The 27324-nt window shown below is 44.0% G+C and overlaps 1 protein-coding gene across 1 annotated transcript; it reads left to right on the top strand.

The window, feature by feature from the left end:
- Window positions 1–719: 719 nt before the first annotated feature.
- TRIM42 (tripartite motif containing 42) lies at window positions 720–27062 on the top strand. Its single transcript, XM_004003296.4, has 5 exons — window positions 720–1060; window positions 6049–6749; window positions 11704–12527; window positions 16611–16835; window positions 26976–27062. The coding sequence occupies exons 1-5, from the start codon at window positions 720–722 to the stop codon at window positions 27060–27062; spliced, it is 2178 nt and encodes a 725-aa protein (XP_004003345.2).
- The last annotated feature ends 262 nt before the right edge of the window (window positions 27063–27324 follow it).

Raw genomic sequence — 27324 nt, 5'->3', positions numbered from 1 at the left:
CTGAAGCCTCGTGAAAATCAGCAGTGACTATGCAGTGACTAACAAACTCAGTGACTACAGAAAGAAGTGCCTTAAAGAACCTATCTTGTTTTTCCTTTAATTCTTTCTACAAATGGTAATTCCCTTTATATATGGCATTATTATTTGTAAGCATTTCACTTTGTTCATCAAATAAAGAGTTCTAGCAATGCAAAAACAGCCCAAGGAGAGGAATATCATGTCTGCTTTTCCAGTGCCCCATACCCAGGCCTTTCGGCCCATGAAGACATACCCTTGCCTCAACTTGCCCAAGTTCCAAGGAAAGAGAAATAGCTTCTGAAATCCAGCTCATAACCCCAAAGGTGCCAAGCCACAGCTAAACCTCCAGGATGCTCTCTGCGTTGACACTCTTCTGGAGCTGGCCCTCTGGAAGCAGGGAGTGTCCCCCAGCCTTCCTGCCACTACCCCCCAGATCCCACCCTCCCGCCTCCCCTTTATGGTGAGACATGGTGGGGAGACAGGGATTATGACATAAGCAAATGGCCTGGGGCTGATCTATGTAAATGCCAGCCCGCGGGCTTCCTAGCAGGGACACCACCTGTGAAGGCCTCATAACAGCCAACCTCTTGCCACCTCCAAGCTGACGGGCCTCATCCGGGGGAGGAGGGACCCCCTGCACAGAATTCTGGTAGAGGAGGCGTCAAAGCGTGCAAGGAGCGGGCGGCCGTCATGTAGGAGCCATGGATACCGCTATGTGCGTTTGCTCTCCATGTTGTACATGGCAGAGATGTTGTCCGCGGCTGTGCTCCTGCCTGTGCTGCAAGTTCCTCTTCACCTCGGAGCGGAACTGCACGTGCTTCCCCTGCCCTTACAAGGACGAGCGCAACTGCCAGTGCTGCCACTGCACCTGCTCCGAGAACCCCAACTGCCACTGGTGCTGCTGCTCCTGGGCCAACGACCCCAACTGCAAGTGCTGCTGCACGGCCAGCAGCAACCTCAAGTGCTACTACTATGAGAGCCGCTGCTGCCGCAATGCCACCATCACCTTCCACAAGGGACGCCTCCGGAGCATCCGCACCTCGTAAGTGCTGCACGCCCGACACGGGCCACCGTGACTCCGGACACCTGGGGAGTGCCCCACCAACTGGGGGCACAGGGCAGGCCAGCCACCCCGCCCCAAGTCCACCTCCTTATCTGAAAAGGAGAGGCCAGCAACTTGCTAGCGATCAACTCTAGTTTAGCTGCTCAGTCATGCCCAGCTCTTTGAAACCCCATGGACTGTAGTCCCAGGCTTCTCTGTCCATGGGATTTCCCAGACAAGAATACTGGAGTGGGTTGCCATTTCTAGGGGATCTTCTCCACCTAGGGATCCAACCCATGTCTCCTGCATTGGCAGGTGGATTCTTTACCATCTAGTCACGAGGGAAGTCCTAGTTACACTTTGTCATGGTACAAATATATCACATGTCTTTGTATGGTGACAGATGGTAGCTAGATGTCGGCGGTGATCATTTGGAAATGTACAGAAATATCAAATCACTATGTTGTGTAACAGGATCTAACATAGTGTTGTGGGTCAGTTACACTTCAAAAAGAAACAAACGCAGGAAAAGAGTAGATGTGTGGTTATCAGAGGCAGAAGGTGGGGCTGTGGCATTGGATGAAGGCAGTCATAATATAGATAGGTACCATATGTAAAATAGATCACCAGTGGGAGTTTGGCGTATGATGCAGGGAACCCAAAGCCGGTGCTCTGTGACAACCCGGATGGATGGGGCGGGGAGAGAAGTGGAAGTGGGGGTTCAGGAGGGAGGGGCACATCTATACCTATGGCTGATTCATGTTGATGTATGGCAGAGGCCATCACAATACTGTAAAGTTATTATCCTCCAATTAAAATAAAATAAAATTTTAAAGAAGATACGTACTAGGGATATCACATACAAGAGGAGGAACATAATCAATGCTTCTGTCAGTTATATATGAAAGTTGTTAGGAGACTAACTCCTAAGAGTTCTTAGCACAAGAAAAATTTTTAATTTTTTTTCCATTTGTTTAATTTTTATCTGTTGGAGAAGATGGAGAGTCACTAAATTTACTGTGATAATCTCTTCCTGATGTTTGTAAATCAAATCATTATGCTCTACACCTTAAACTTATACATTGTTAAATGCAACTACATTTCAATAAAACTAGAAGGTGAAAGAGCTAAAAAATACTACAGATAATCTGTTTTGTATTTAATGTAACAATAAAAATATATATTGAATGATTTTATTATTTTAAATACTTTTGTTTGCATTTCAAAATGTAGCAATAAAAATGACTTACACTTCAAAAAAGAATTTTGTAGCAATGAAGTGTAGGTGTCCCTAAACAGTCACTAACCAGTATAGACCTGAGTTCCAAACCAAGCCCCACCCCGTATGAGTGCTGAGCTCTTCTGAACTCCACCTCTCTCACCTTTACAACATAATAATAGCTGATGCTTAGTGCAAAAACAACTTTCCAGGACCCATGTGCATGACCCCAGATAATCCCTGCCCCATGGCCACTCACCTATGAGGAAACTGAGCATTTAAGACATTGAATGACCCAAGATCACACCACTAGTAAGATGTAGTCAGAATTTGAACCCAGAGCTTGTGTGCTTAAACTAAAATTAAATTGAAATGCTGTCTTTCAAAATGCAGAGTATGGTACCTGCAGTGATTCAGGGGGTATGAGGATTAATATCGATTTGAAATCTATCTTGTGATATAAAAATATAAATTGCTCTTCCTCTTCCTCCTCTGAATCCTTCATATCTGCAACACTTCTTGGAAAATCAGTAGCTCCCACAGGCTGCTTTTGACCCTGTGGCCTGAGTAAATACCCCAAATGGCTATGAACTCCTGCCAGCCTTCTCTTTGTTCCTAACCAGATGTCATAGCATTAAGAGTCTCAATTACTCACTTAGAGCATTAACACGCTGTGTCAGGCACTGAACATCCTCTTCCTGCTCTGACCACAGCAGTCTATGTCACTTTGTCTGGGGTGGCAGAGACAAACTTCTTACAGGAGAAAGACCAAAACTCAGCCCTTTAGGACAACAGCATTCGGAAAGGCAGAAAGATGGGAGGCAGGCTGGAAGCCTTTCAAGGCTGGAAGCACAATCCTGTGAGCAAAAGTTCAGTGAATTCAGGGAAGGATATGCTCTCTCTCACAGGTCAGCACTTAGTAGATGCTTTGTAAAGGTTACTCTCAACTCACCTCTTGTGATTTTTGCATGAGTAGAGAACCCAGGGGTTCTCAACGCAAGTCCCGAAGGTCTAAGGAACAGGAAGTAGCTTCCACCCCCTCTCTCCTCTCAACTGCCCCATTTTCTGCAAATCAGCAATGGAGCATCTTGGAGCCATTCCAACAAGAGGGGGATGACATTGGTCTTTTGGGGGATGCTTAGACCAGGAACTCCCGAACTTTGTTTTGTATGAGAGTCACTTGGGGATCTTTACAAACGACTGATACCTGGCCCCCACCCCCAGACATTCTGATTTCATTGGCTTGGGCTAGGACCTGGACATCAGGATTTGAAAAGCCCCACCCCTACCCCCAGATGATGCTACATTGCAGAATGGCCTGGAGGGAACAAGAAGGGAAGCCAGGAGACTTGCAGGTGATATGATGGGAACCCAAGTACAAAAGGAACAGGCCTAAATCTGGGAGCAGGCAGTCATTGTACAGAGGAGCAGAGGCCATTATCTCAACAAGAAGACAAGTGCTTGGCTTGGTAACTGTTTTGGCAGGAATGATGGTCACCGAATGCCCGAGTCCAGGCCTGAGGCTTTCTGATGATGGTCAGAGATGCAACCACAAGTATCAGGCAGCTTGTGCTGGGTACACTGAGACATATTCCTTCCATTTGGCCTCCCTCCTGGTGTCTGATCCCTGCCTCCCCTGTTCTTCATCACTGCTTCCTGCTCAGCATCTTCCTCATCCCACCTCACTCTGAGCTCATTCATCCCTCCTTGCCTTACTCATCTCCTTTTCCCACTTTCATTTTCACCTCCATGCCAGCTCCCTGGGCCATTAACACCTGTCTCCTCACCGTGTTCTCTTTCCCTCTTCCACCAACACCCTTGTCTCTCCCTCTCTCTTTCTGAATTCTCTTGCTATTTTTCTTTATATTACACCCTGATTCTCAGAGTCCCACCTTATCAAACTGGAGTAGTCTATCCAACTGCCATTTGTAAAACTAGCCTGCTTCTCCAGGTGACCCCTTCAGGACCTGGGCAGGAGAAAGAGAGGCTGAGAAAGCAGAGAGGCTGGGAAAGCAGAGAAGGAATGAGACTGAAAATATTGAGGCTAGCAGCCTTGGACACCAGCATCCAAATCTCCAAGAGAGAACTTCCCAGGTGCCCAAGTCTCCATAAGGACACTGTCACCAAAAGGCCACTCCATTCCAGCGTGTTTGGGCATCACACTTGACTGGGCTCTGAGACCTAAGGGAAGGGGGAAGGGGGAAGAAGCCAGGGACATATAAGGACTGCAAGAAGGCAAAAGTTAAAAAAAAAAAAAAAAAACAGGCACAATGTCAAACTCAACTCCCAGGCATCACTAATACAGAGGATAAGAGAGATAGGAATAGTCACAAATTAAGTATCTTATCATACTTCCATCTAATTCACTTATTCTCACAAACTGCTTCTGCCCTGATTGTAGTTTCTTAGAATAGGCACTTGAGTTTTACAAGTATGCACTTACTTCATCCACAGTTCTTCCAATATGTGAAATCAGCCTCTGATATTAGATAAAGGTTCAACAGACACATACAGTAGAAATGTACACTTCTCACAGACTTGACCATTGTCTTTCTCTGCTGTGGACATGGGCTGGCTAGGAGCAGAATGAAGTCACTACAGAGCACATTTATTGAATGCTTACTGTGTCCGGGCAGTTAAGCACTTATCCTGGATTATCCCATGGAGACTTTAAAATCCTCATGAAGGAAGTAGTGCTGTGAGCTTTGATTTATAGAGGAGGAAGCTGAGGATGAGAGAGGTGATGACACATCTCAGTGGTGCAACTCTAAAGCAGTGCATTCCATCATGTGCGACCTTAAGGGGGCTTCTACCCCCTTAAGTCACAGTTGTGGTCTGATCATTAGAACACTCAAGTTCTGGGCTTGGCTGGGAGACTGACCGCCTGGTGTCCTGGGAAGAACACTTTGCCCATCTCTGTGTTCCCTCTCACACATAACGATAATAATGATGCCAGTGCCCTCTAGGTAACACCCATGAAGAACGCACCTGTAGCTGAAGGAGACTGAATTTACTGTCCCACTGAAACAAGAGAGAGATACACCATGAGCAAGTGTGAGTTGTCTCAGTAGGAAGGCATCACTAAGTTATTACAGGATTTATGCTCACGGTAGGTGAGGACACAGGGGTAAATCTCTGACTGGGTATCTTAATAAACCTTGCATAGAACATGGAAATAACTGGGTTGAACCTGTTATTGGTTTAAAAAACAAAAGCAGCAGTCACTGCTTTTAATCAGGACAGGGGATGTTTGGTGATTTTTGTGGTTTGGACAATGTTCTTGCTTCTGAATTCAAATATGAGGAAGTGATTTGTTTCTGCTTTGCTTCACCACAGTCCCAGAATGGCCTTGTCTGCCGAGGGTGTTTGTGATATTGTCTACGGCCAACAGAATCCCAATACCCAGCTGAAAGTGCCTGCCCCTCTGGGCTGTTTTTCTCTTGCTCAAAAGTAACAACAAGCAGTTGCGTATCAGGTACAGCCTTCCAGGGACTGCTGAAAGGCCATCCAGGTTTTCAGTTCCATTTTAAGTTTCTCAAGAAGCCCCATCAAGTGATTCTATAATGAGGAAACAGGCAGACAGAGGTTAATTAACTTAAATGCGTGAACCCAGCTAAAGGATAGTGGAGGCGGCTATAGAACCAGGTTTGCCGGACAACCCATGCTCCTCCCCATCACACCGCGCTGCGACTCAGCGATGCACCTGTTCCTTCCGAGAGGGAGAAACGGAGGCCGCCTCCTGAGTTGGCACGTTTGCTTCTCCTTGCAGCTCCAAAACGGCGCTGCGCATCGGGAGCAGCGACACGCAGCTGGAGGAGGTGAAGATGATGCCGACGGCCAACAGCAATCTGGTCGGCCACCTGTCGTGCCCCATCTGCGGCCGCCTGCGCCTGCACTCCTTCATGCTGCCCTGCCACCACAGCCTGTGTGAGAAGTGCCTGCGGCGGCTGCAGAAGCAGGCCGAGGTCACCGAGAACTTCTTCATCCTCATCTGCCCGGTGTGCAACCGCTCGCACTGCATGCCCTACAGCCACAAGATGCAGCTGCCCGAGAACTATCTGCGCGGCCGCCTCACCAAGCGCTACATGCAGCAGCATGGCTACCTCAAGTGGCGCTTCGACCGCTCCAGCGGGCCCATCGTCTGCCAGGTCTGCCGCAGCCAGCGCGTTGCCTACAAGCGCTGCCTCACCTGCCGCCTCAATCTGTGCAACGAATGCCTCAAGACTTTCCATTCGGACGCGGCCATGCAGGACCACGTGTTCGTGGATACCAGCACGGAGGACCAGGACGAGAAGATCTGCATCCACCACCCGTCCAGCCGCATCATAGAGTACTGCCGCAACGACAACGAGCTGCTCTGCGGCTTCTGTAAGACCGCCCTCCACAACGGCCACGACACCATCAGCCTCATCGACGCCTGCTCGGAGAGGGCTGCCGCGCTCTTCAGCGCCATCGCCAAGTTCAAAGCAGGTCCTGATCCCTGTTTCTCCCTCCACTACTCCTAGTCCAGGAACTGATGGGGAGGGTGATTTGGGAGGATCTGTTTAACAGAGGCTTAGCTCCACCTGGTGGACGGGTCCAAGCCCTGGGAGACACTGAGCCAGTCGGCACATCAGTGGCCTGGTATTCACATCTGGCAACTACTGCCGGCCATTTAACTCCCTGTGCCTTGGTTTTCTCAGCTGGAAAATGGGGATAATAGTGTTACCCAATGCAAGCTCATGTGCCCAGCGCACAGTGAGGCTAAACAAACCAATGAAATGTTGGAGTTTGGAACAGAGAAAGGTTTATTGAAGGGTCATGCAAGGAGACAGGTGGCTCCTGCCCCACCCAACTCCTGAGTTCTCCAAAGGGTTTCAGCAAAGCACTTTTCTAAAGGAAGAGTAAGGGAGGGGCAAGGTTGGGTGCTGCAAACTTCTCTGTGTCTATATCCTTTGTTCTTGCAACTGTCCACCTAGATCAGGTCACCATGTTCTTGCAAACCTGCAACCAAACAAATGTTATTCTCTGTTCCGCAACTTTTAATCTCTATATGAATGGACTCTTGAAGATCCCAGTCTTCAGAATAGGCTGTCATGTATATTTCAGGCTACAGGCACTATTCTTTTACAAAATGTGCAGAGTCATCAGGACTAAACACAGGTTAACAAAACACAAAACAAAAGGAACAGATCTAATATGGAGGCAGATTTGTTCTTCCCTGTTACAATAGTAATAACACCTTGCGAGGATTAAATGAATTACTCTATCTAAAACATGTAAAAACAGATCTCACACATAGTAAATGCATTAAGATTCTATAATCTTGCTTATAATTTTCATGACCTTGGGTTTCATATTGCTCTTTGGAGAATGAAGGAACTTCATCCTATAGTATTCCGAAGTTCTGTGAGCCTGTCTAATATGTTTTGTCCTTAAGGATGGATTTCTTGCAGTATTTTCCCAATTTGAAGGGGAAAAGAATTAAGTGATGTTGAGAGTAACTTCGATTTTCAATTTCCCCCAAGCTGCAAGCAGTAAAGTAAATGAACTGGTAGCAAATACCCAGAAATAGCCAATAATATTCTAGTCCACAGCTTGCTTCCTCTGCATACCTGCTCATGGTATATGTAAATACTACACATACCATAGTTATAGTTTCTATAAGGGAAACTGACTCAAGTTCTCATGATGGAATCTGGTACAACAGATATCAGCAAAGAGCCCAATAATTTCCGTGTGTATATCCACCAGTGTAGACAAGAGGATCTCACTGACTCTTTTAGGCCCTTTTATCAGTGGGAATAGCTTCCTTGAACAGAAGCCAACTTTACCCAAGCCTTTCAGAATAATTGTCTAATCTTTTCAATAATCTTATAGTACAGGCATTAAAATTCCCTCCATGAATAAGACAATTGGGATTCCAAGAAGTAATTGACACAAGGCCCCTCATAAATGGTGACCTAGTCTCTCTGAGTCCAAAGCTTGTGTTAATTCCACAGCACTCATTTGACAACCTACTCTGCTAAACAGTGGCCAGAATCTAAAGACAGAGAGGCTGAAAAACAACAGTGACCACCGCCACCACCTGCGGCCTTTTCCTCTAAGTGGTGGCCTAGAGTCAAGTGACCAGGATGCCCCAGATCAGCCTAGCTCCTCCCCTAGCGTCCATAGAAGCATGTCTGATCAGAGGACAAGGGGGCAGCTTTCCCCTGAACTGCACAGAAAGGTTCCATTGGACAGAGAGGTGGGTCAGAGACAGACTTTGCTAATTATGCCTCTCAGGACCTCTCACCATCTTATTTGAGGAACACCTTGATTTCTCAATTGCTCCATGCCTAGAAACATGGTTTGTCAATGGACATTTATTAAGTTTGGGGACAGCACCAGGGAAGCCCTTATATTAAAGAAATCCTACAGGAGCCATGCTGCCAGGCCAATGGAAGCCCCACTTGTTCCTACAGGGATTTTTTTCAGGTGGGACTCATGGCCTGAGCTTGACTGGATTCTCCAGAGCCTCGGTTTAGGGAAGGGGATGCTGCATGTAGCCTGCTACGGGCCTCATGCAATCATAGAAAGCCTGGGTCTTTAACAAAGTCATGCTGGGATCATTTTCTCAAAGTCCAGGACACCTGGAAAACAAGACAATGAGGGGACATCGCTACAAATTCCAGTGAGCCCAGCCATTGGGAAAGGGCCACCTTTGTGGCATATCCATTCAGATATAGGGGAAAAATTGAGCCTGTCCATCCTTGTTTAAAAAAAAATTTTTTTAAACCAGGGCTCAAACTTATTCTTAAGGACTCAATTCATTTTCAGGGAGGTGCTATAAGTCTGCATTGTTAACAGATCTCCACATAATTTAAAATCAGATGATCTGAAAACACACTTTGAGAAGCTCTGGGCTCTGAAGAGAAGGTTCAGTTTGGGTTGATGCTGTGCAGTGTCCGGCTGCTCACTGGCACCGGGGGAAGCTTTACTAACATCTGATATATGTATCCTGTCCCCATAGAGGTATAAGCTAAACAATAAGGATTTTTCAAAACTCCCATGTAATTCTAATGTGACACCAGTGTTGCAAACCACTGGCTTAAAGGCAGCTCAGAAGTTTAGTGCCTTGCCGCTCAAAGTGTGATCCAAGTCCAGCAGCATGGGAATCACTTGGGATCCTATTAGAAATGCAGAGCCTCAGGTCCCACCCTCATCAGAATCTGCAGTTTTAATAAGACCCCCTGAAGGTTCCCTGGATTAGATTCTAAATCTAGCTGCAGACAGTCTCACCTGGATTCCTAAGCCTCAGTTCAGCCTGATTCACTGAGCAGGTAAAGTTAAGAGATTTCTTTCTTTTTTTTTAAGTTTCCCAGGTGATTCTGGTGCTCACAGAGTGCTGAGAAGGGCAACTGTGGCAATTAAAAACATAAGGCTCTGGAGTTAGGCAAATAGAATTAGGGACAGGCCCTGGTTTCTACTTGCTGTGTGACACTGGACAGCCGTTTAACCTCTCTGAGCCTTAGTGGCCTCTATAAATGGAAATGATGTCTTCCTCATAGGAAGATATATGCAATGTATAATAATATATGGATATGATTCAAGGTGTGATACACAATAATGTATGGATTGGATCTATAGTAAATGTTTAATAAATAGTAGTTAATTAAATACAGTGCCTGAAAGAGACCTTGCTCTGAATTTGTTCTAAGAAGAGCTCTTGCAAAACCGCATTTGGTTGGGAGGTGGGGGTGGGGGCGGGTAGTGCTTCTGGTCTCTCCTCTCTTTTCTCCTCTCCTGATAACCCCCCTTCCCCCTCATCAGGACATTTTTATCTTGCCTGTCTGGACTCCGCTCTACAGATACCTAACTAATCCCTAATAAAGCAAGGAATTTCCTATTCAAATATCTTTAACAGTGAGTAACTGCTGAAGAGTCAAAGGAATCAGTGCATCATTAAGTGGAATTTCTGGGGCCCTAAGTCACAAGCAGGGCTTGTGTGTGGGGAGGGCAGGGAGCATTTCTCAGCACCACTGCAATCACATCCTGACAGTCCCCTGTTCAGCCCCTATCTGTATTGCCTCTCCATCCACCCTTCTGGGCCAGTGTGAGGAAGGAGGTGGGCAGAGGAAATGAGGGCTTCAGAAAGTAGACCAGAAAGCAACACTGTTGACATTCACCCTGAAGAGGTTAGAAAACACAACAGAATGGCTTACACTCAACAAATACCTTTCCAGCACCTCTACATATCCTAGTCATGGTGGTAACCAAGACAGTCGTCATCCTGTTCTCACAGTCTGCCAGAATCCTAGGGTTTAATGCACATCATTGTCACAAAGGCCACCACCCACAGAGATCCAACTTACTGTGGATCCAGGACCATGTCACCAACCAAGATTTGGTCACCCTCATGGCTGAGTAAAATCTGGAAAGGATTATAGCCCATCAATTCACTGCAGAGTCAGCCTTTCCTGGAGAGGACCTTACCTCTAGAATAGGCCACAGAAGGCTGACCTGTATTCAAATTGTTGTCTAACGCCTAAAACCCTGTAAAGACAATGAAGTTGCCATTTCACAGACAGAGGTGGGCCACATGCTCACCCTGCCCTGGCATCCTCCCCACTGCAGTATCATTGGGTTTGTGCATTCCTAGAGCATCAGTGGCCTCTCATACTCATATCTGTATCCCTAGAGCTTAGAAAAGTATATGATGTGGAATAGGTGTCCCATAAATGGTTGTTGAATGGTTGAGAGGACTTAAAATCCAAATGCCATGTCAAGGCTGCAGGATGAACTTGGTTTTCCTTGACTTGTAACAGCAGACCCTTTCTGGAAAGGAAGTGGGAAGTGGGGTAGGCAAGACAGGGAGTCCAGCTGAACCCAAGGGAGTCAAAGCCCCCGGCAAAGGAAAAGGACATGTCAGAGAAGCCACAGTGAAGGGGAACTTTGCTGGTTTGCCACTATTGTCTAGGGCTGGGTTTTGGTGAACGAGACAAAGCAATATTTAGAAGTAGTCATCAGAAATTTATTTCTTCTCCCACCCCTGCAAAAGCTTAGGCTTTCACATAGGGAAAATCCATCACTTTGTGACATCACCTCTTCTCACGTCCAACTTGCTAACAGGTAAAGTTGAGTGAAAACTAATATCAAGGGTGGCCTTGAACTTCCACCTTTAGACCCAAGGCTGTAAGAATTATTAGATAGAAGTATGCCAGGGAAGGCTGGCTGTCATACCTAAAGGAAATATTAGACAAAGAGGAAGAGAAGGGTGTGTGGAGAGGGGCCAGAGTCACTTTACAAACCTATGCTAGCATCTTTAAGCCCAGCAACAAGTGGTTTTCCTCCCTTTCCACCCACTTCTTTGGAGCCCAAGTTAATATGCTCCAGTTTGCCACTGGCTTTGATATCTGGGGAACTGAAAATTTTAACTGAAGTAACTAACTTGATTGTTTTGCAGTCCGCTATGAAATTGATAATGACCTCATGGAATTCAATATTTTAAAAAACAGCTTTAAAGCTGACAAGGAGGTAAAGCGGAAAGAGATCAGAAATGGATTTCTCAAGCTGCGCAGCATTCTCCAGGAGAAAGAGAAAACCATCATGGAGCAGATAGAGAATCTGGAGGTGTCCAGGCAAAAGGAAATTGAAAAGTATGTGTACGTCACTACCATGAAGGTGAACGAAATGGATGGCCTGATTGCCTACTCCAAGGAGGCGCTCAAGGAGACAGGCCAAGTGGCATTCCTGCAGTCAGCCAAGATCCTGGTGGACCAGATCGAGGATGGCATCCAGAGCACTTATAGGCCCGACCCACAGCTCCGGCTACACTCCTTGAACTGCATGCCCTTGGACTTTGCTGAGCTCTCCAGTGCCATTCACGAGCTCTTCCCCACAGGACCCAAGAAGGTGTGTTCCTCTGGGGACTCCCTGCCGTCCTCCTACCCCCTGCAGTCAGAAATGATGATCGCCAGGAAGGTCACTTTCAGCACCCACAGCTTCAATAACCAGCAGATATACCAGCGAAGCTCCTCCTTATTGTCCTTCAATGCCCCTGCCTGTGAGAAAACCAAGATAGGTCTGGAAGCCTATGGGCGAGCCCAGTCAGCTGCACCTGCCAAGCCCACAGACGGCCTCTACACCTACTGGAGCACCGGGGTAGAAAACCAGCCTGTGCAGAATAGCAATAGCTTCCACAACTGGTACTCATTCAACGATAGCTCTGTGAAGACTCCAGGCCCAATTGTTATCTACCAGACTCTGGTGTATCCAAGAGCTGCCAAGGTAAGAAAGGCTCTGGGCCCTGTAGGAAAGATGGGAGGGTGTGAGCTATGGCATGGAGGTGGGTAGTCGGGAAAGTTTGCACTTAGTTCATTGACCACTAGGATCTGGTCACTCAGATCTGTTCCTCTGGACTCTGTGTGGTTGGCCCATTCAAAAGGGATAAGTTCCTGAAATCTTAAGAGCCCGAGATTGGCTTAAACCAAACATATATTTAACTCATAGCCAGAAATGCATCTGAAAGCCCCAATTCCACTTCAAAGGCAGCTTCTCTATTGAAAGAGACTGCAATTTTGGAACCAAAGTAATTTGAAGAGACTGCTTGAAGAGAATAATATTTCCCAAAGGAAAGCCTGTAACAGTAGAAAGAGAACAGAAATTGGAATTAGAAAAGCAGCCTCCGTGATCTATCAGCTGTGATTCCTCTAAATTGCTACTTTTTCTAAAGAAAATATCTAGACTCTTCATGATTTGGAAAGATTAGAAGGTAATCCCCAGTGGAATTCCAGTTCTTATCTCCTGAGATTCAGCTTTTAGTGAGGGGAGGGTATGTATCTCTCACAGACCTCTACAACTGCCATCACTCAGCGTCAAGGGATATGACTCTTCCTTGACCTTCTTGGCCTAACATGAACAGAACAAATAGCCCATCTCTTAACATTCCTTTCAAATCTAGCTGATTGAATCTAAATTGAATAGTTTATATAATGTTCTATTAGCATCCAGGAAGGAAAAAAATGTATTCTATGAGAGCATATCTTGCCTCCTCTTGGGACCACTAGAGGGACAATTCCCAAGCCAACCCATGACTTGCTTCCATGTAGCAGAATCCACCTTCTGTCCTCATGATCTGAGCACTCACAAAGACACTTAACGTCCTTGAAGCCTAAACTAGTGGTTCTCAAACCTTAACGTGCACCCGGGAATCTTGTTAAATACAGAGTCTGCTTCAGTGGGTCTCAGCGGGGCCTGAGATTCTGCACTTCTAACAGACTTCCAGATGTTGGCATTGCTGCCAATTAGCAGACCACACTTCAGTATCAAAGGATCTAGAAACAAGAAAATTAAAGGGAGACACTGACCAAGCCTTACCTTTTTATTCTCCTGAAACATCTTAATCTATGTTTTGGCATTTATAATTGACTCCAAGAATGACCTTATGTTGCAAGGTAGAACATACAGAACCTATCCTCCCATGGGCTGTCAGACACAGCAAATGTATCTCTGCCCTTCACATAGCAGGTACCCACAACTAAGCAGCTGAAGCTGCACTTCCAAGTGATGCTAGATCAGCAACACCTGCAATGTACGTGACACTGCATCAGGGACTGCATTAGTTCTCATCTCCATGCAACTCAGACCACTTGAGAGGTTGGCAAGATCTAGCTTCTGAATGGGAGAAGACAATGGCACCCCACTCCAGTACTCTTGCCTGGAAAATCCCATGGATGGAGGAGCCTGGTGGGCTGCAGTCCATGGGGTTACTAGGAGTCGGACATGACTGAGCGACTTCCCTTTCACTTTTCACTTTCATGCATCAGAGAAGGAAATGGCAACCCACTCCAGTGTTCTTGCCTGGAGAATCCCAGGAATGGTGGAGCCTGATGGGCTGCCGTCTATGGGGTCGCACGGAGTCGGACACGACTGAAGCGACTTAGTAGTAGTAGTAGTAGTAGCTCTGGATGGGAACGACTGGTGATGTCTGCTCTATTCTTGGGCTTGAAGAACAGTCTCCCTGGGCCCCCTGGGCTTAACACACCCTTGATGAATTCAAGAAAGGAACGTATATAGGAAAACTCAGTGAAGTCACTGACTCTCAAAATAGGACACCTAAACCTACTGCCAGACAGTGGCATTTGGTGTAAAAATATCATTTTTTTAAAATATTTTCACCTGAATAGGTGAAGTACACCTATTTCAGGATCATGGGGTATAGTTCACACAGGAATCATAGTGCTCAGTGATAACAGAAGTTGAAACCAGTGTTGGCATCTCTCTTAAGTGATGATTGACTAACAGTTCTCTTTTATTTGGGGATATTTGTTTTTATTTTTTTGAATTTAACTGGACTATAGTTGATTTACAATGATTTTTTAGTTTCAGATGTACAGCAGAGTGATTCTGTTACAAATATACATATATTCATTCTTTGTCAGATTCTTTTTCATATAGCTTATTATAGAATATTGAATACAGTTCCCTGTGCTATATAGTAGGTCCTTATTGGTTATCTATTTTATATACAGTAGTGTGTGTGTGCTAATCCCAAGCTCCTAATTTATACCTCCAACCGTACACATTTCTCCTTTGGTAACCTTAAATTTGTTGTCTCCTTTTGGCACAGGAAATACTCTTTAAGTTAGTCTTATGGGTTGTCACTATGTATCTTAAAAGTCTTAAAAGATTTTTTTATAAAAACTCCATTTTATTTCTAGAAATCCCCCCTGAGGAAATGATTAAAAATGTGATGAAGATCCATGCCCCAAAGCGTTCAATGCATCATTATTAGAGTATAAAATTAGAGCCAACCTAACTGTTCAACTATAGAAGGACCAAATCATTTATGGGGCAATTATTAAAATGGTGCTTTACTGAATTTTTAATGATATAGGGACATATATAAAATGCAATAAGTGGAAAAAAGCAGGAATTCAAGCAATATAATCCAAATTACATACATTTTTGTGTTCGTGTGTATTCTGAAATTGGAAAGAAATAATAATGAATTATTAACTGAACTCTGAGATTATAAGAGATGTTTATTTTCTTTCTTTCTTATACTTTTTATGTGTTTTCCAAGTTTGTATTTAAAACAAGTACATTTTGATAATCAAAAAAATGTTTAAAAACTTTATACATTTATATGACTTATTAATAAGTCAGGCTTTTATACTTTTAAAAGTGTAAATATATAAAAATAATTATAAAGTAATCATGCAAATTCAGAGCAACTTTAAAATGTGTATACTTATAAGAAATTTATTTTATACACAACAACATTTTTATATTTTTAATTGATAGATATTTGCTTTACAATGTTGGTTGATTTCTGCCATACAGCAGCGTAAATCAGCTATAAGTATACATACATCTCCTCCCTCTTGAACCCCCCTCCCACCCCAACCTCCATCCTACCCCTCTAGGTCATCACAGAGCAGCTGGGCTGAGCTCCCTGTACACACAATAACACTTAATTTTATGAAAATTTAAATAAAGTATGCAATGTCTGTTTAAAAATACAGCTATTATAAAATATTTATATGTCAGACACAATCTACTAATTAACATTTGTTAATATTTCTCTTCCCAAGAGTTGACATTTTATGCTTTGAGTATGAAAATATGTTCTCCATTACTTGGATGAGTCATTTCACCTCTTTGGGACTCTTTTGTGTATAAATGAAGGGTTGAAATATATACACTTTTCAACTTCTAGTTGAAATTGCTAAATGTAACCTTTCTGAGCTCCTCTGTAAAATGCCTGCATACATGGTCAGTCACTCAGTTGTGTCCGACTCTGCAACCCCATGGGCTATATCCCTCCAGGCTCCTCTGTCCATGGAATTTTCCAGGCAAGAATACTGGAGTGGGTTGCCATTTCCTACTCCAGGGGTTCTTCCTGACTCAGGGATTGAACGCACATCTCTTGTGTCTCCTGCATTGGCAGGCAGGCTTTTTACCACAGCAGCACCTGGGAAGCCCCCCACTGTAAACTGGGATAATAAAATCTCCCTCCAAGGAAGTTGTGAGGACCACATGAGTCAGGCCATGTCTGACACAGACATGATGCATAACAGGTGTTCAGTAAATGGTAGACACTTTGGTTAGTGGTGTTCAGAGGGCAAGATCACCTTCACGTTGACTGACAGGAACAGAAGCCAGAGGAGCATCCATCTGTTCTTAAAATGCATGATAAACATCATGTCAGGACTCATCACCCAGACCCTCAAGACTGTTGCACAAGGTCTTCAGCAGCTAGAGGGGCTGAGTCAGTTTAAACTTACCCCATGGGGTCAATAACACAGATCTTCAAGGAAAAGCATGGTGTCTGCTAATACCCCCACTAACACATCCACTTCTTCCTAGGTTTATTGGACATGCCCAACAGAAGACGTGGACTCTTTTGAGATGGAATTCTATGAACTCATTACTTCCCCTCCTAACAACGTGCGGACAGAGCTCTGTGGACAAATTCGGGACATAATGCAGCAGAATCTGGAGCTACACAACCTGACCCCCAACACCGAGTACCTGTTTAAAGTGCGAGCCATCAATGATAACGGTCCCGGGCAGTGGAGTGACATTTGCAAGGTACTGTACACGTTACTTCTCAGACAGATGTTCTTGATCCACTTTGGATGCAGCTGTCAGGATGATCGTGAGATCATGGAACTCACCCTGTGACAGGCCCCTCTACTCCCAGAAAACTTGCTACTCAAGGACACAGAGAGGGCCCCTGGCCTCAACCAACTTTGCCAATGAGGCCTGAGAATCGTCACTTCCATCTGATTCAGAAAACATTCGTGCCAGGTATCAGGTTAGGATGTAGAGATTCCAAGGAAAATAAGACATAATTCTTGCCTTCAAGGAGCTCAAGGTCTAGAAAAAATAATCTTGGTGTAAAAAGGACCAAAAAAGTGACACATTAGCCCCAGTGGTGATTCAAGCAAAGATAGTGTATCAGATTTAACCAATATAAATACAGGACGCATGCAATGAAGAAATTTTTTAGTGTTAGTGTATCCTATGCCGTATTTAGGAAATAGTTATACTAAAAAATGTATTTGTTGTGTATCTGGAAGTCAAGGAGTTGCCAGTGAGCAAGCCAGGAAGGACTCCCAAAAAGGAAGGGATAAGATTATTTCTATCTTTTTTTTGTGATGCAAGGCTGGTTCTTCCTTGTATCTCCAGGGGCAATACATTCAGGGGCATAATTTTATTGATATTCAAAAGAGAAAGGGAAGAAATATGCCAAGACTGCCTAGAACTATCTTACTGTACAACCATGATGGTGCTCTTAGGAATCAGAGTAAATTATATCTTAATCAGAGATTCTTTAGAAGTAAAGAGAATAAATCCATTCCTTTTGACTTTTGAAAAGAGAAATTTATAGTACAGAGAGAGAGGACTTTCATGAGACCACTTCCACATGAGACACACACCTGATACGCAAGAAAACCGGCAAGTCATCAGTTTTTCTCAGTCTCCCCATCAATATCTCTCATTCTACTCCCTCCACACGCACCCTTCTTCCATCTCTGCTTCTGTCCAAATCTGCACCACAGTTAGCTAGCCCATCATTTCTCCTCCCCTAAATTCAGCTTGCATATGGTTTTGGAGGTTTGTCATGCAATCTGTGTGTGACCAACACAGTCTGACTAGCTCCATGCCCTTGGACTCTGGTCAAACGTTTGCAGAAGAGAATCTGACTGGTTGCTACCTCTAGTGATAAAAGGAAGTGGGAGGTAGGGTGGGGCAGGATTGCGCTGTTGCTTATTACACTAGAAGCAAGTCTCCTGGGGGGTGGGGGCCCTCTACTCCACCCCGATGTGCTATTTCTGGAGCACAGCACCCCTGTGCATCCCCTGCCCCTCCACGGAGGTCAGATACTCACATGGGAAGGCAGAGTGAGGGATGAGAAAGTCACCTGCTTGCTCCCCTTGTTAGACCCCAGCCAGGTATCCTGTGAGTCAGTTGCCCCACAGCCCAGTTCTTGCTGGTACCCTTCTCTCCAGAGCAAAGAACACCCTCTGCTGCTGCCACATTTGACAGCATGTCCTTTTGACTATGGATTTTTCCTTCAATCTAATTCCATCTGCCTTCTCATTTTTTAGAAATTCCTCTGAAATGTCTTGCCCATGAAGGGCACTCAGTGCTGTTACACGTTTTCTGGGTTTTTTTTTTTTAATACATGTATCTTAAGTCATTTTTAGATGCAAGGGACAAAGATGTGGGTGGAGAGACCAAAGAGTGTCAGCCTTCCTTAGGCAGATATTTTGTCATCCCTCTTACAGTCTGAACTGCTTGAAAACAAAATTCACATTTAATTCATCTTTCTTTCTCCCACAATGCTTACCAAAGCACTGTGCATAGAGCAGGTTCTCAATGGTTATTGAATGAATACACAAGTGAAAATGTGACCAACCAAATAAATATATGAACAAATGTCTACATCAAAGAGCAAGGAAAGAAACTGCTATGTAAAATTAATAATTGCAAACTACTGTAAAAGGCCTGAAAGTTGTTATGTGCTATTTTACAATCAATTGAGAAGCAACATCCCCCTGAAACTGTTTATGTCAAGCATTTGCACTCCCTGTAAAGGAAGAAAACTCATTCCAGTTTCTTTTCTTTTTAACACAACTTCTAAATAAGCAGAGCACTAATTAATGAGCTTTTCTAGAAGCTTCATTTTTATCTGACTCACAGAGCTGCAATATAGATTTTTCCTTCAGAAGTAATTCTTCCTCCTTCTTTGTGATTATATTAGCATTCCAGGGGAAACTCAGCTTTCCTTAACATTTGTCATGATTTGCATAAGTAAAGGCTTCAATAGCAAATGAAAATAAGATGGTGTGTTTGAATGACATTTATAAAGCTTCATAAAAGTAATGACTTCAGCTCTTTCCTATAAAATCGAAATATTTTTCCTTCGGCATCAGTACTTTGCAGGTATTCCTGAAAGGTTTCATTTAAAATGCCATAACGAGGCAGCAGAATCATTTCTTATCCAAAATGCAATATTCCCATCCTTTTGTTAAGGAAGTGAAATAACACCTTTTATATTTGATTTTCATAGTCTGTGGCTTGTTGATTTTATTTTTTAGGGATTTTATTTGCAGCCTAATACATGAAGCATGAAAATTAACTTTAACACTTTTTAAAGGTCTCATTCATTGCAGGCTGACTCTGTGTCCAACACTGTATATTCATTATCAGTGATCATCCCAACCGCTCAAAGGCAGGGAGTTACTGCCTCCAGTTTACAGAAGAGGAAACTGAGGCTCAGACAGGGAAATTGACTGGCCTCATGTAACTTGAAGGAGTTGAGTGGGAACCTAGGTTTCATCCAAGGCAGGAGTTCTTCGTCCCATGCAGTGAAGTCTGGGCAGGGTGGGCTCAGCCTTGGGGACCTGGCCTCACACTCTGGAAGGATGCCATCCAAACAACAGCAGTGAGTGGGACTTTTTTTTACGAAGCAAAATCATACATCGGAAAGAGTTCTGGGCTTGAGCAGTGTACCTGGGTCCAAGCCCCAAGTCCACTAGGCAGCCCATTCAGTGAGGACAGACATCATGCTGGCCTTGCTCACCCCTCTTGGCCCCTAGTTCCCAGGTGAGAGTTCCTACCATCCAAGAGCTTCACTGATGTTTGAGAAGGAATGGAGACGTGGTTTTGGATCAATCATGTACTCTGTGGGCTCCGTCCCTCCTCCTGCTCTTCCTCTAGACCTCAGTGCACCTAAAGACCACTGCCCCCATTCTCACCCCATTGTCTCCCTCTGACTTCAGATCTCCAGGGAAGTCTTCAAACTTCTGGGAAGTCTTTCCATGACAAATCTAACTTTTCCCCTGTGCCTTGGTTTCCTATTGCTGCTGTAACAAATTGGCAGCTTAAACAATACAAATTTCCCTCTTAACTCATGGTTCTGGGGATCAGATACCTAAGGTGTGAGCAGGGCTATGTGATTTCTAGAGGCTCCAGGGGAAAATTCATTTCCTTGCCTTTCTGGGCTTCAAGCAGCTGCCATGTTCTTCGGCTCATGGCCTCTTCCTCTATTTTCAACGCCAGCAACTTTAGGCTGAGTCCTCCTGTCATCCTCTTTCTGGTTCCCTTCTGCCTCCCCCTCTTCAACTCTGAAGGACTCTTGTGGCCACACTGGATCCGCTTGATGATTCAGTATAATCCCTCTATCTTTTTTTTTTTTTTTTGATAGTTCTTTGGCTGCACTGGGTCTTAGCAGCTGCACATGAGCTCTTCAGTCTTTGCTGCGGTACACAGGCTCTTTAGTTGCAACATGTGGGATCTCGTTTCCTGGCCAGGGATCGAACCCAGGCCCCTGCATTGACAGCATGGAGTCTTAGCCACTGGACCACCAGGAAGTCCTTAATCTCCCTATCTTAAAACCAGCTGACTAGCAACCTTAGTCCCCTTTTGCCATGTAACAGGGCTTTCCTGGTGGCTCAGACAGTAAAGAACCTGTCTGGATTGTGGGAGACCTGGCTTCGATCCCTGGGTTGGGAAGATCCCCTGGAGGAGGGCACGGCAACCCACTCCAGTGTTCTTGCCTGGAGAATCCCAGGGACAGAGGAGCCTGGCGGGCTACAGTCCATGGGGTCACAGAGAGTCGGACATGACTGAGCAACTAAGCACACACAGCAGAGCCATGTAACATGATGTTCATAGGCTCCTGGGATTTGGACGTGGGCATCTTTGCAGGGAGCTTTATTCTGCCTGGGCTTCCCTGGGGGCTCAGAGGTTAAAGCATCTGCCTGGAATGTGGGAGACCCGGGTTCGATCCCTGGGTCGAGAAGATTCCCTGGAAAAGGAAATGGCAATCATCTCCAGTACTCTTGCCTGGAGAATCCCATGGAGGGAGGAGCCTGGTGGGCTACAGTCCATGGGGTCACAGAGTCGGACGCAACTGAGCGACTTCACTTTCACTTTATTCTGCCTACCACAATCTGACATAAACCAGATGTCCCAGATGACATCAAGTCTGAGGACAGATATTCAGGCCCCAGAATAATCACAAACCGGTACTGTTCTGTGTCATTCCCTATAGTTCTCAAGGAAATGCAGCAATCCCTGTCCGCACCCATACTCTCAAATTCCTTCTCAGGCTGTACTGGGTCCCGCCCCTCACTGTGCCTCATGTGTGCTCAGGAAGTGGTCCTGCCAGCTACCCTGAGTATCCGCAGCGCTGCTTCCTTCCTGCTCAGGCTGCTCTTAGGCTGGAAGTCCAGCCGCAGACCAGGGCTACCTCGCCTTCCTGGACATGCTGAGTTTCACAAAAGCCTCCTTCTGGTTTTCCTTCCGTCCCTACCCTTCCTGCCTTAGGGTAACACATACATATTCAGGGGCTGGGTTTAGAGGATAATTTGAGTGACCAACACTAGTACACATTCGAAATAACTACCCCGAAGCTACCCTCTCACTCACCCACGTGCTCACAGTGACTCCATGCTCTGAAATGAAGTTGAAGTGGTTTACATGCTCTGTCTCCTTAGAATTCATTATTCAAAGGGCCCCTTGATGGTTCATGTAAATAGAACCTTATTGGTCCCTTCCTATTTTCCCTGCCAATGAGTTAGAACCCTGGAATGAGTATAATTTAGGCTCAGACCTGATCTATCATTTTTTAACCTCACACACAGAAGGTGGAATTAGTCAGACACCTCAATCAATGGTCCATTACCAACATGGGTCTATTTAAGGCCCTTTTCTTTCTGTTTGTTTGACTTTTTTGTATTAGGGGGTGCTTTTGTTCTTGAGAGTTATGTTTTATTGGGCAAAAAATCATAGGACTTCAAGCCCTTTCTTATTTATGTATTTAATTCCTTTTGCGACTATTCCTCCCTAAATATCCATTCCAGTATGTTTTCTGTGCATCTTGTTGCTTTTATGTATGCTTACATGGTGTGTATCATTTTGAATGTCTTATTAATTTGAGCAAACATCATGGTGTTACATAACTTACTGTGTCTTACCTTTTTACTCTGAACACTGATTTTATGAACCACCCATGTTGTTGGGCACATTTAGCCCCTAACTCCTAACACTGCCCCATCCTTTATAGTGAGCTGGTGTTCACCCCATTATACCTGTTTACTCAGCAGAATAGACACTCCGGTGACCTCCAATAATGCTCGGTGAACAGCCTTATTCATGGGTGGGATGGGGAAGTGAGACTTCCTCTGGGACATTTTATTAGTTTACTAGGGTCAGACTCGACTGAGCGACTTCACTTTCGCTTTTCACTTTCATGCATTGGAGAAGGAAATGGCAACCCACTCCAGGGTTCTTGCCTGGAGAATCCCAGGGACGGCGGAGCCTGGTGGGCTGCTGTCTATGGGGTCGCACAGAGTCGGACACGACTGAAGCGACTTAGCAGCAGCAGCAGCAGGTTGCCACATTAAATGTTACTGACTAGTTGGCTTAAACAACAGAAATGTATTGTCTCACTGTTCTGGAAGCCGAGAGTCCAAGATCAAGGTATCGGAGGGTCTGGCTTCTTCCGAGACCCTTCCCCATGGTTTAAGATGTCTACTTTCTCCCCACCTTCTCCCTGTGAGAAAAGACAGGGTCTTTTCTCATGCAAGTGCACCTCAGGTGTGTCTCTGTGTGTCCAGACTTCCTCTTCTTACAAGGACAGTCACGTTGGATTTGTTGTGGTTCAGTCGCTAAGCCGTGTCTGACTCTCTGTGACCCCAAGGACTGTGGCACACCAGGCTTCCCTGTCCTTCACTGTCTACTGCAATGTGCTCAAACTCATGTCCATTGATTCAGTGATGCTATGTAACCGTCTCATCCTCTGCCTTCTCTTCTCCACCCCCTTCTCCTCCTGCCTTCAGTCTCTGCCAGCATCAGGGTCTTTTCCAGTGAGTCAGCTCTTCGCATCAGGTACCCAAAGTATCGGAGCTTCAGCTTCAGCATCAGTACTTCCAATGAGTATTCAGAGTTGATTTCCCTCAGGATTGACTGGTTTGATCTCCTTGCTGTCCAAGGAACTCTCAAGAGTCTTTTCCAGCACCACAATTCAAAAGTATCAATTATTTGGCATTCAACCTTCTTTATGGCCCAACTCTCAATGTCTGAACATGACTACTGGAAAAACAATAGTTTTGACTATATGGACCTTTGTCAGCAAAGTGATGTCTTTGCTTTTTAATACACTGTCTAGGTTTGTTAAGACCCTCCATAATGACGTCATTTTAACTTAATCAACTATTTGAAAGCCCTGTCTCTAAATGCATCACATTCTGAAATACTGGGAATAGAACTTCAACATAAAAATTTTCGAAAGACACAATTCAGCCCTTATCAGACGTATACCATGAGTGAAATTGCTGGGGATAGAGTGTGTGTGTACTTGATCTGACTGGATGCACGTACATTCCATAAGGAGTGAACGAGGGTCCCTATATTCTAGACCCCACCTAACCCATTACCATTTTGCTAGCCCAATAGGTAGAAAGTGCTGTCTCCTTATTATTTAAAATTTCATTTCATATGCTTGTTTTCAGGATTCCTTCTTCTGCAGATAGTCTGCTAAATATCATGTACTCATTCTTCCATTGCATTTTTCTTTTTCTAGATGATTTGCAGTATGACCTTATATATTCTAGATCATGGTTTTAGATACTGCCAATATCTTCTCAGTTCTGACATTTGTCTACTAACTTTGTTCATTGTGTATTTCATGAAACAACAGAAATCTTCCGTTCTGATGTGGTCAGTGTCACCAGTTATTTTTTTCATGGTTCGACCTTTCGAAGTTCTATTTAAAAAGTCCTTAAGAAGGCTTATATCACAAAGGTAGTCTTCCACATATTTTATTAACTTTAGTTTCACCTTTGAAATTTAGGACTTTAATCCATCCAGAGTTCACCTTTGCGTGTAGTGCTAGGTATGTATGTTCGACTTTTTTGGGCATTGAATGGGCCAGTTTTCCCAATATCATCTACCTAGCAATATCCTCTCCATTAGAATACAAAAAGGATGCCACTTTGATCTGGTATTAAATTGCCATATATTCAGAGGCATTTCTCTGAGCCCTCTGTTGTATTCCATTGGTCTGTTTGCTCTTATGTCAATACCACACTACTTTATTGTTGATTTCAGTTTTGTGTTATGTCTTAATGAACTGCTAAGGTAAGTCTCCCTATTGTCCTTCTTTTTTAAGGTCTACTTGGTTAATCATAGAAATGTGTTCCTTTACATGAAGCATGAAAACTAATGCTTTTTAAAGGTCTCATTTATTGAAGGCCAACTCCATTTTGGAGTAAGTACATTGAATTCCTAAAAAAAAGAAAGAAAGAAAAGATAAAACAAGTAGAATTCAGTTGGCGAGGCATTGAGTCTCTACTTTGGAGACAATATTTTTGTAATAGTTCTGATTTTTGTTCAAATCACCTCCTGCGTGCTGTACTAAGCTTTAAAAATTCTTCTTGTAGAGGTACTACATGTTTCTGGTTAAACTACATATTTTACAGACTTAGTTTATATTATTAACATTATTTTTATTTAGTTATATTTTCTAATGTATTGCTGGCTTAGAAAAAAAAACTACTGTGTTGATAGGTTAATCATGATTCCAGCAATCTCAATAATCTCTCATTATTCTGAGAGTCTATCTGTTGATTCTGCTTTTTTTCCCAAGCATAAGATCATATCACCTATAAATAATGATAGTTTTATCTCTTTCCTTGCAATTCTTGAACATTCATTGATTTCTTTTTCTTTCCTTATACCTTTGGCCAGGGCTAGGAGTCCTGTAGAAATGGCAACTGTAAGAGTTGATGTCCTTGTCTTATTCTTAATCTTAATGTTTTTGCATTGAACCCTGATGGTTTTTTTATTTAGTTTTTGTGATGTATAATCTTTATTAAGTTAAGGAAAGTTCTTTTTACTTTTAAATTTTTGAGAGCTTATGCAACTTTATAATTTTATATCATTTAAGATAATCATGTGATTTTTCTCCTTTAGGCATTAATGAAATAAATCACGTTAATTTTTCTGATGTTAAACTCTAATTCATGAAATAAACCCTCTATGATCATGATGCATTGTTTTTATAATATACTTGGTTTTAGTTAGCTCATATTTTGCCTTGGAGTATTGCATCTATGATCATATACAAACTGGACCTATACTGTTTTGCTTATGTGGTTTTATCTGCTTCTGGAACCAATATTTTACTAGCTTGATAAAATGAGCTAGGAAACTATTGTTCTTTTTCTATTTTCTAAAAGTACTCTTTTTCAAAAGTTTGATAGAATTGATTTGAAAGCCATCTGAGGTTTTGGGTCAGGGGAAGGCCTATCAGCTATCATTTCAGTGTCTTTAGTATCTCAAGTTCTCTTCTCTGTTGCTTCTGTCCTGTTTCATCTGATCCTCTTGTTCACAGACACACCTCAGTCCCCACTGCCCCATTCACATGTCATACTCAGGCTTTGTCTCTGAAGATCCTGTCCTTTAAGATAGAGCTTAAATCCCCTATTTTTATGAGTCAATTCTCAACCTGTCACAACACTGTTATTTCTTCCTCATTGCCCCCAATAGCTCTGTGTGTGTATCTTACACATTTATATAACCCTTATCAGGGTTATCTCCACGTATTATTTCCATTTTTATCTAGGAGTGGGTAATCTAACACCATACATATAATCTTTATCTTGCATGAAGCCCTGTTTTCTCTAAAACTAAAAATAAATTTTGTAAAACTAGAGAGCATAATGGTAATAGTGTCTATTTTTTGTCCTTTCCCCTTGAATACAAACATAAAAATCTTTATATAGACAGACTTTGTGCTTTGTACAAACATTGCTCTTCACAATCCAAACTGCACCCTCACTCTACCTCCCCCATGAGTCCTGATCCATCGAGACTAAGCTCATTGATCCCGTGTGCTGTCTATCACACCCGGATTTTGACCTCACTCCCTAAATGCCTTCTCAGTAAATGTGTATTGGGAAGGAACAAAAATGCCACCAGGGCAAGATTGGGGTAAGTCCATCATGCTCAAGGTAAGGCATGGAGCTCCACATCTAAGCTGAGTCAGTGAGACTTCTAGGAAAGCCCTGCTACCCAATGCAAGCTGCCTCTTCTAGGGAGCACTGACTATGCACTGTGGTCAGGGATGGTATGAAGCATCAAAGAGAAGCAGTTGGCAGATGTACAAATTATGGTTCTATTCACCTTTCATTCAATTTTCTAAGACACTTCTCTGTACCATATCCAATGTTGGCAATACAGAGATGAAAGACTGTCATTGCCTCCACATCCCAATCAAGGTGCCCACACTCTGGTAAGAAAATGAAACACACTCACTGAAATGTACAAATGATAAGAGCTGCAACAGAAACAATTTCCATGGGTTGGGTGGGGAGCACTCTGGGTCTACTTTCTGGTGAAGCCCACCTGGGTCACAACCTCAACACAATAATCAGCACTCAGTCCCATGAGCTGCCTTAAAGAAGTGGGACCTTCTCTGTGAAATTCCAAACCCACCACATACTAGCTCTGAGACTTTAGGAAATCCTGGTTCTTCTGAGCCTCAGTTTTTTTTCATCTTTGAAATGGAATCAATGGTACCTGCCTCACGTGATTGTTGGCATGAGGAGCTAATCAGATAATGTGTGTAGTGTCTGGCCCACTGCAGAGGCCAGGCTTCTGGGAGCTGCTGTGCCCCTCGTGGTTGGTGCCAGGGCTCTCTGCTTCTGATTGCAGGTGGTAACACCAGATGGGCGTGGAAAGAACCGAGCTAAGTGGGGCCTGCTGAAGAATATCCAGACTGCCCTCCAGAAACGCTTCTGAGCAGCCCCGCAGAGCAGGCAGCAACCAGAGATGCAACACAAAATAGACACACAGAGACACACACATATGTAAAAATATTTTTCTCACCACATTCTTCAGTGAGGTTGTAGACAATATTCCCTGGACTTCTGAGCCATTTCAGCAGGAGTCTACTAAGAGCTAATAAAAGGAAATGCCTGATGTCTTGGCCTGCTGTTTGCTCATTAAACTGAAACTAAGATACAAAACAGTCAGCAAGTCAGCATGTTTTATTATCTCAGGT

Source organism: Ovis aries, chromosome 1 (genome assembly GCF_016772045.2).
Source record: "Ovis aries strain OAR_USU_Benz2616 breed Rambouillet chromosome 1, ARS-UI_Ramb_v3.0, whole genome shotgun sequence".
NCBI lineage: Eukaryota > Metazoa > Chordata > Mammalia > Artiodactyla > Bovidae > Ovis > Ovis aries.
The sequence above is the reverse complement of the archived record's forward strand: the minus strand, read 5'-3'. Positions and strand labels throughout refer to the sequence as shown.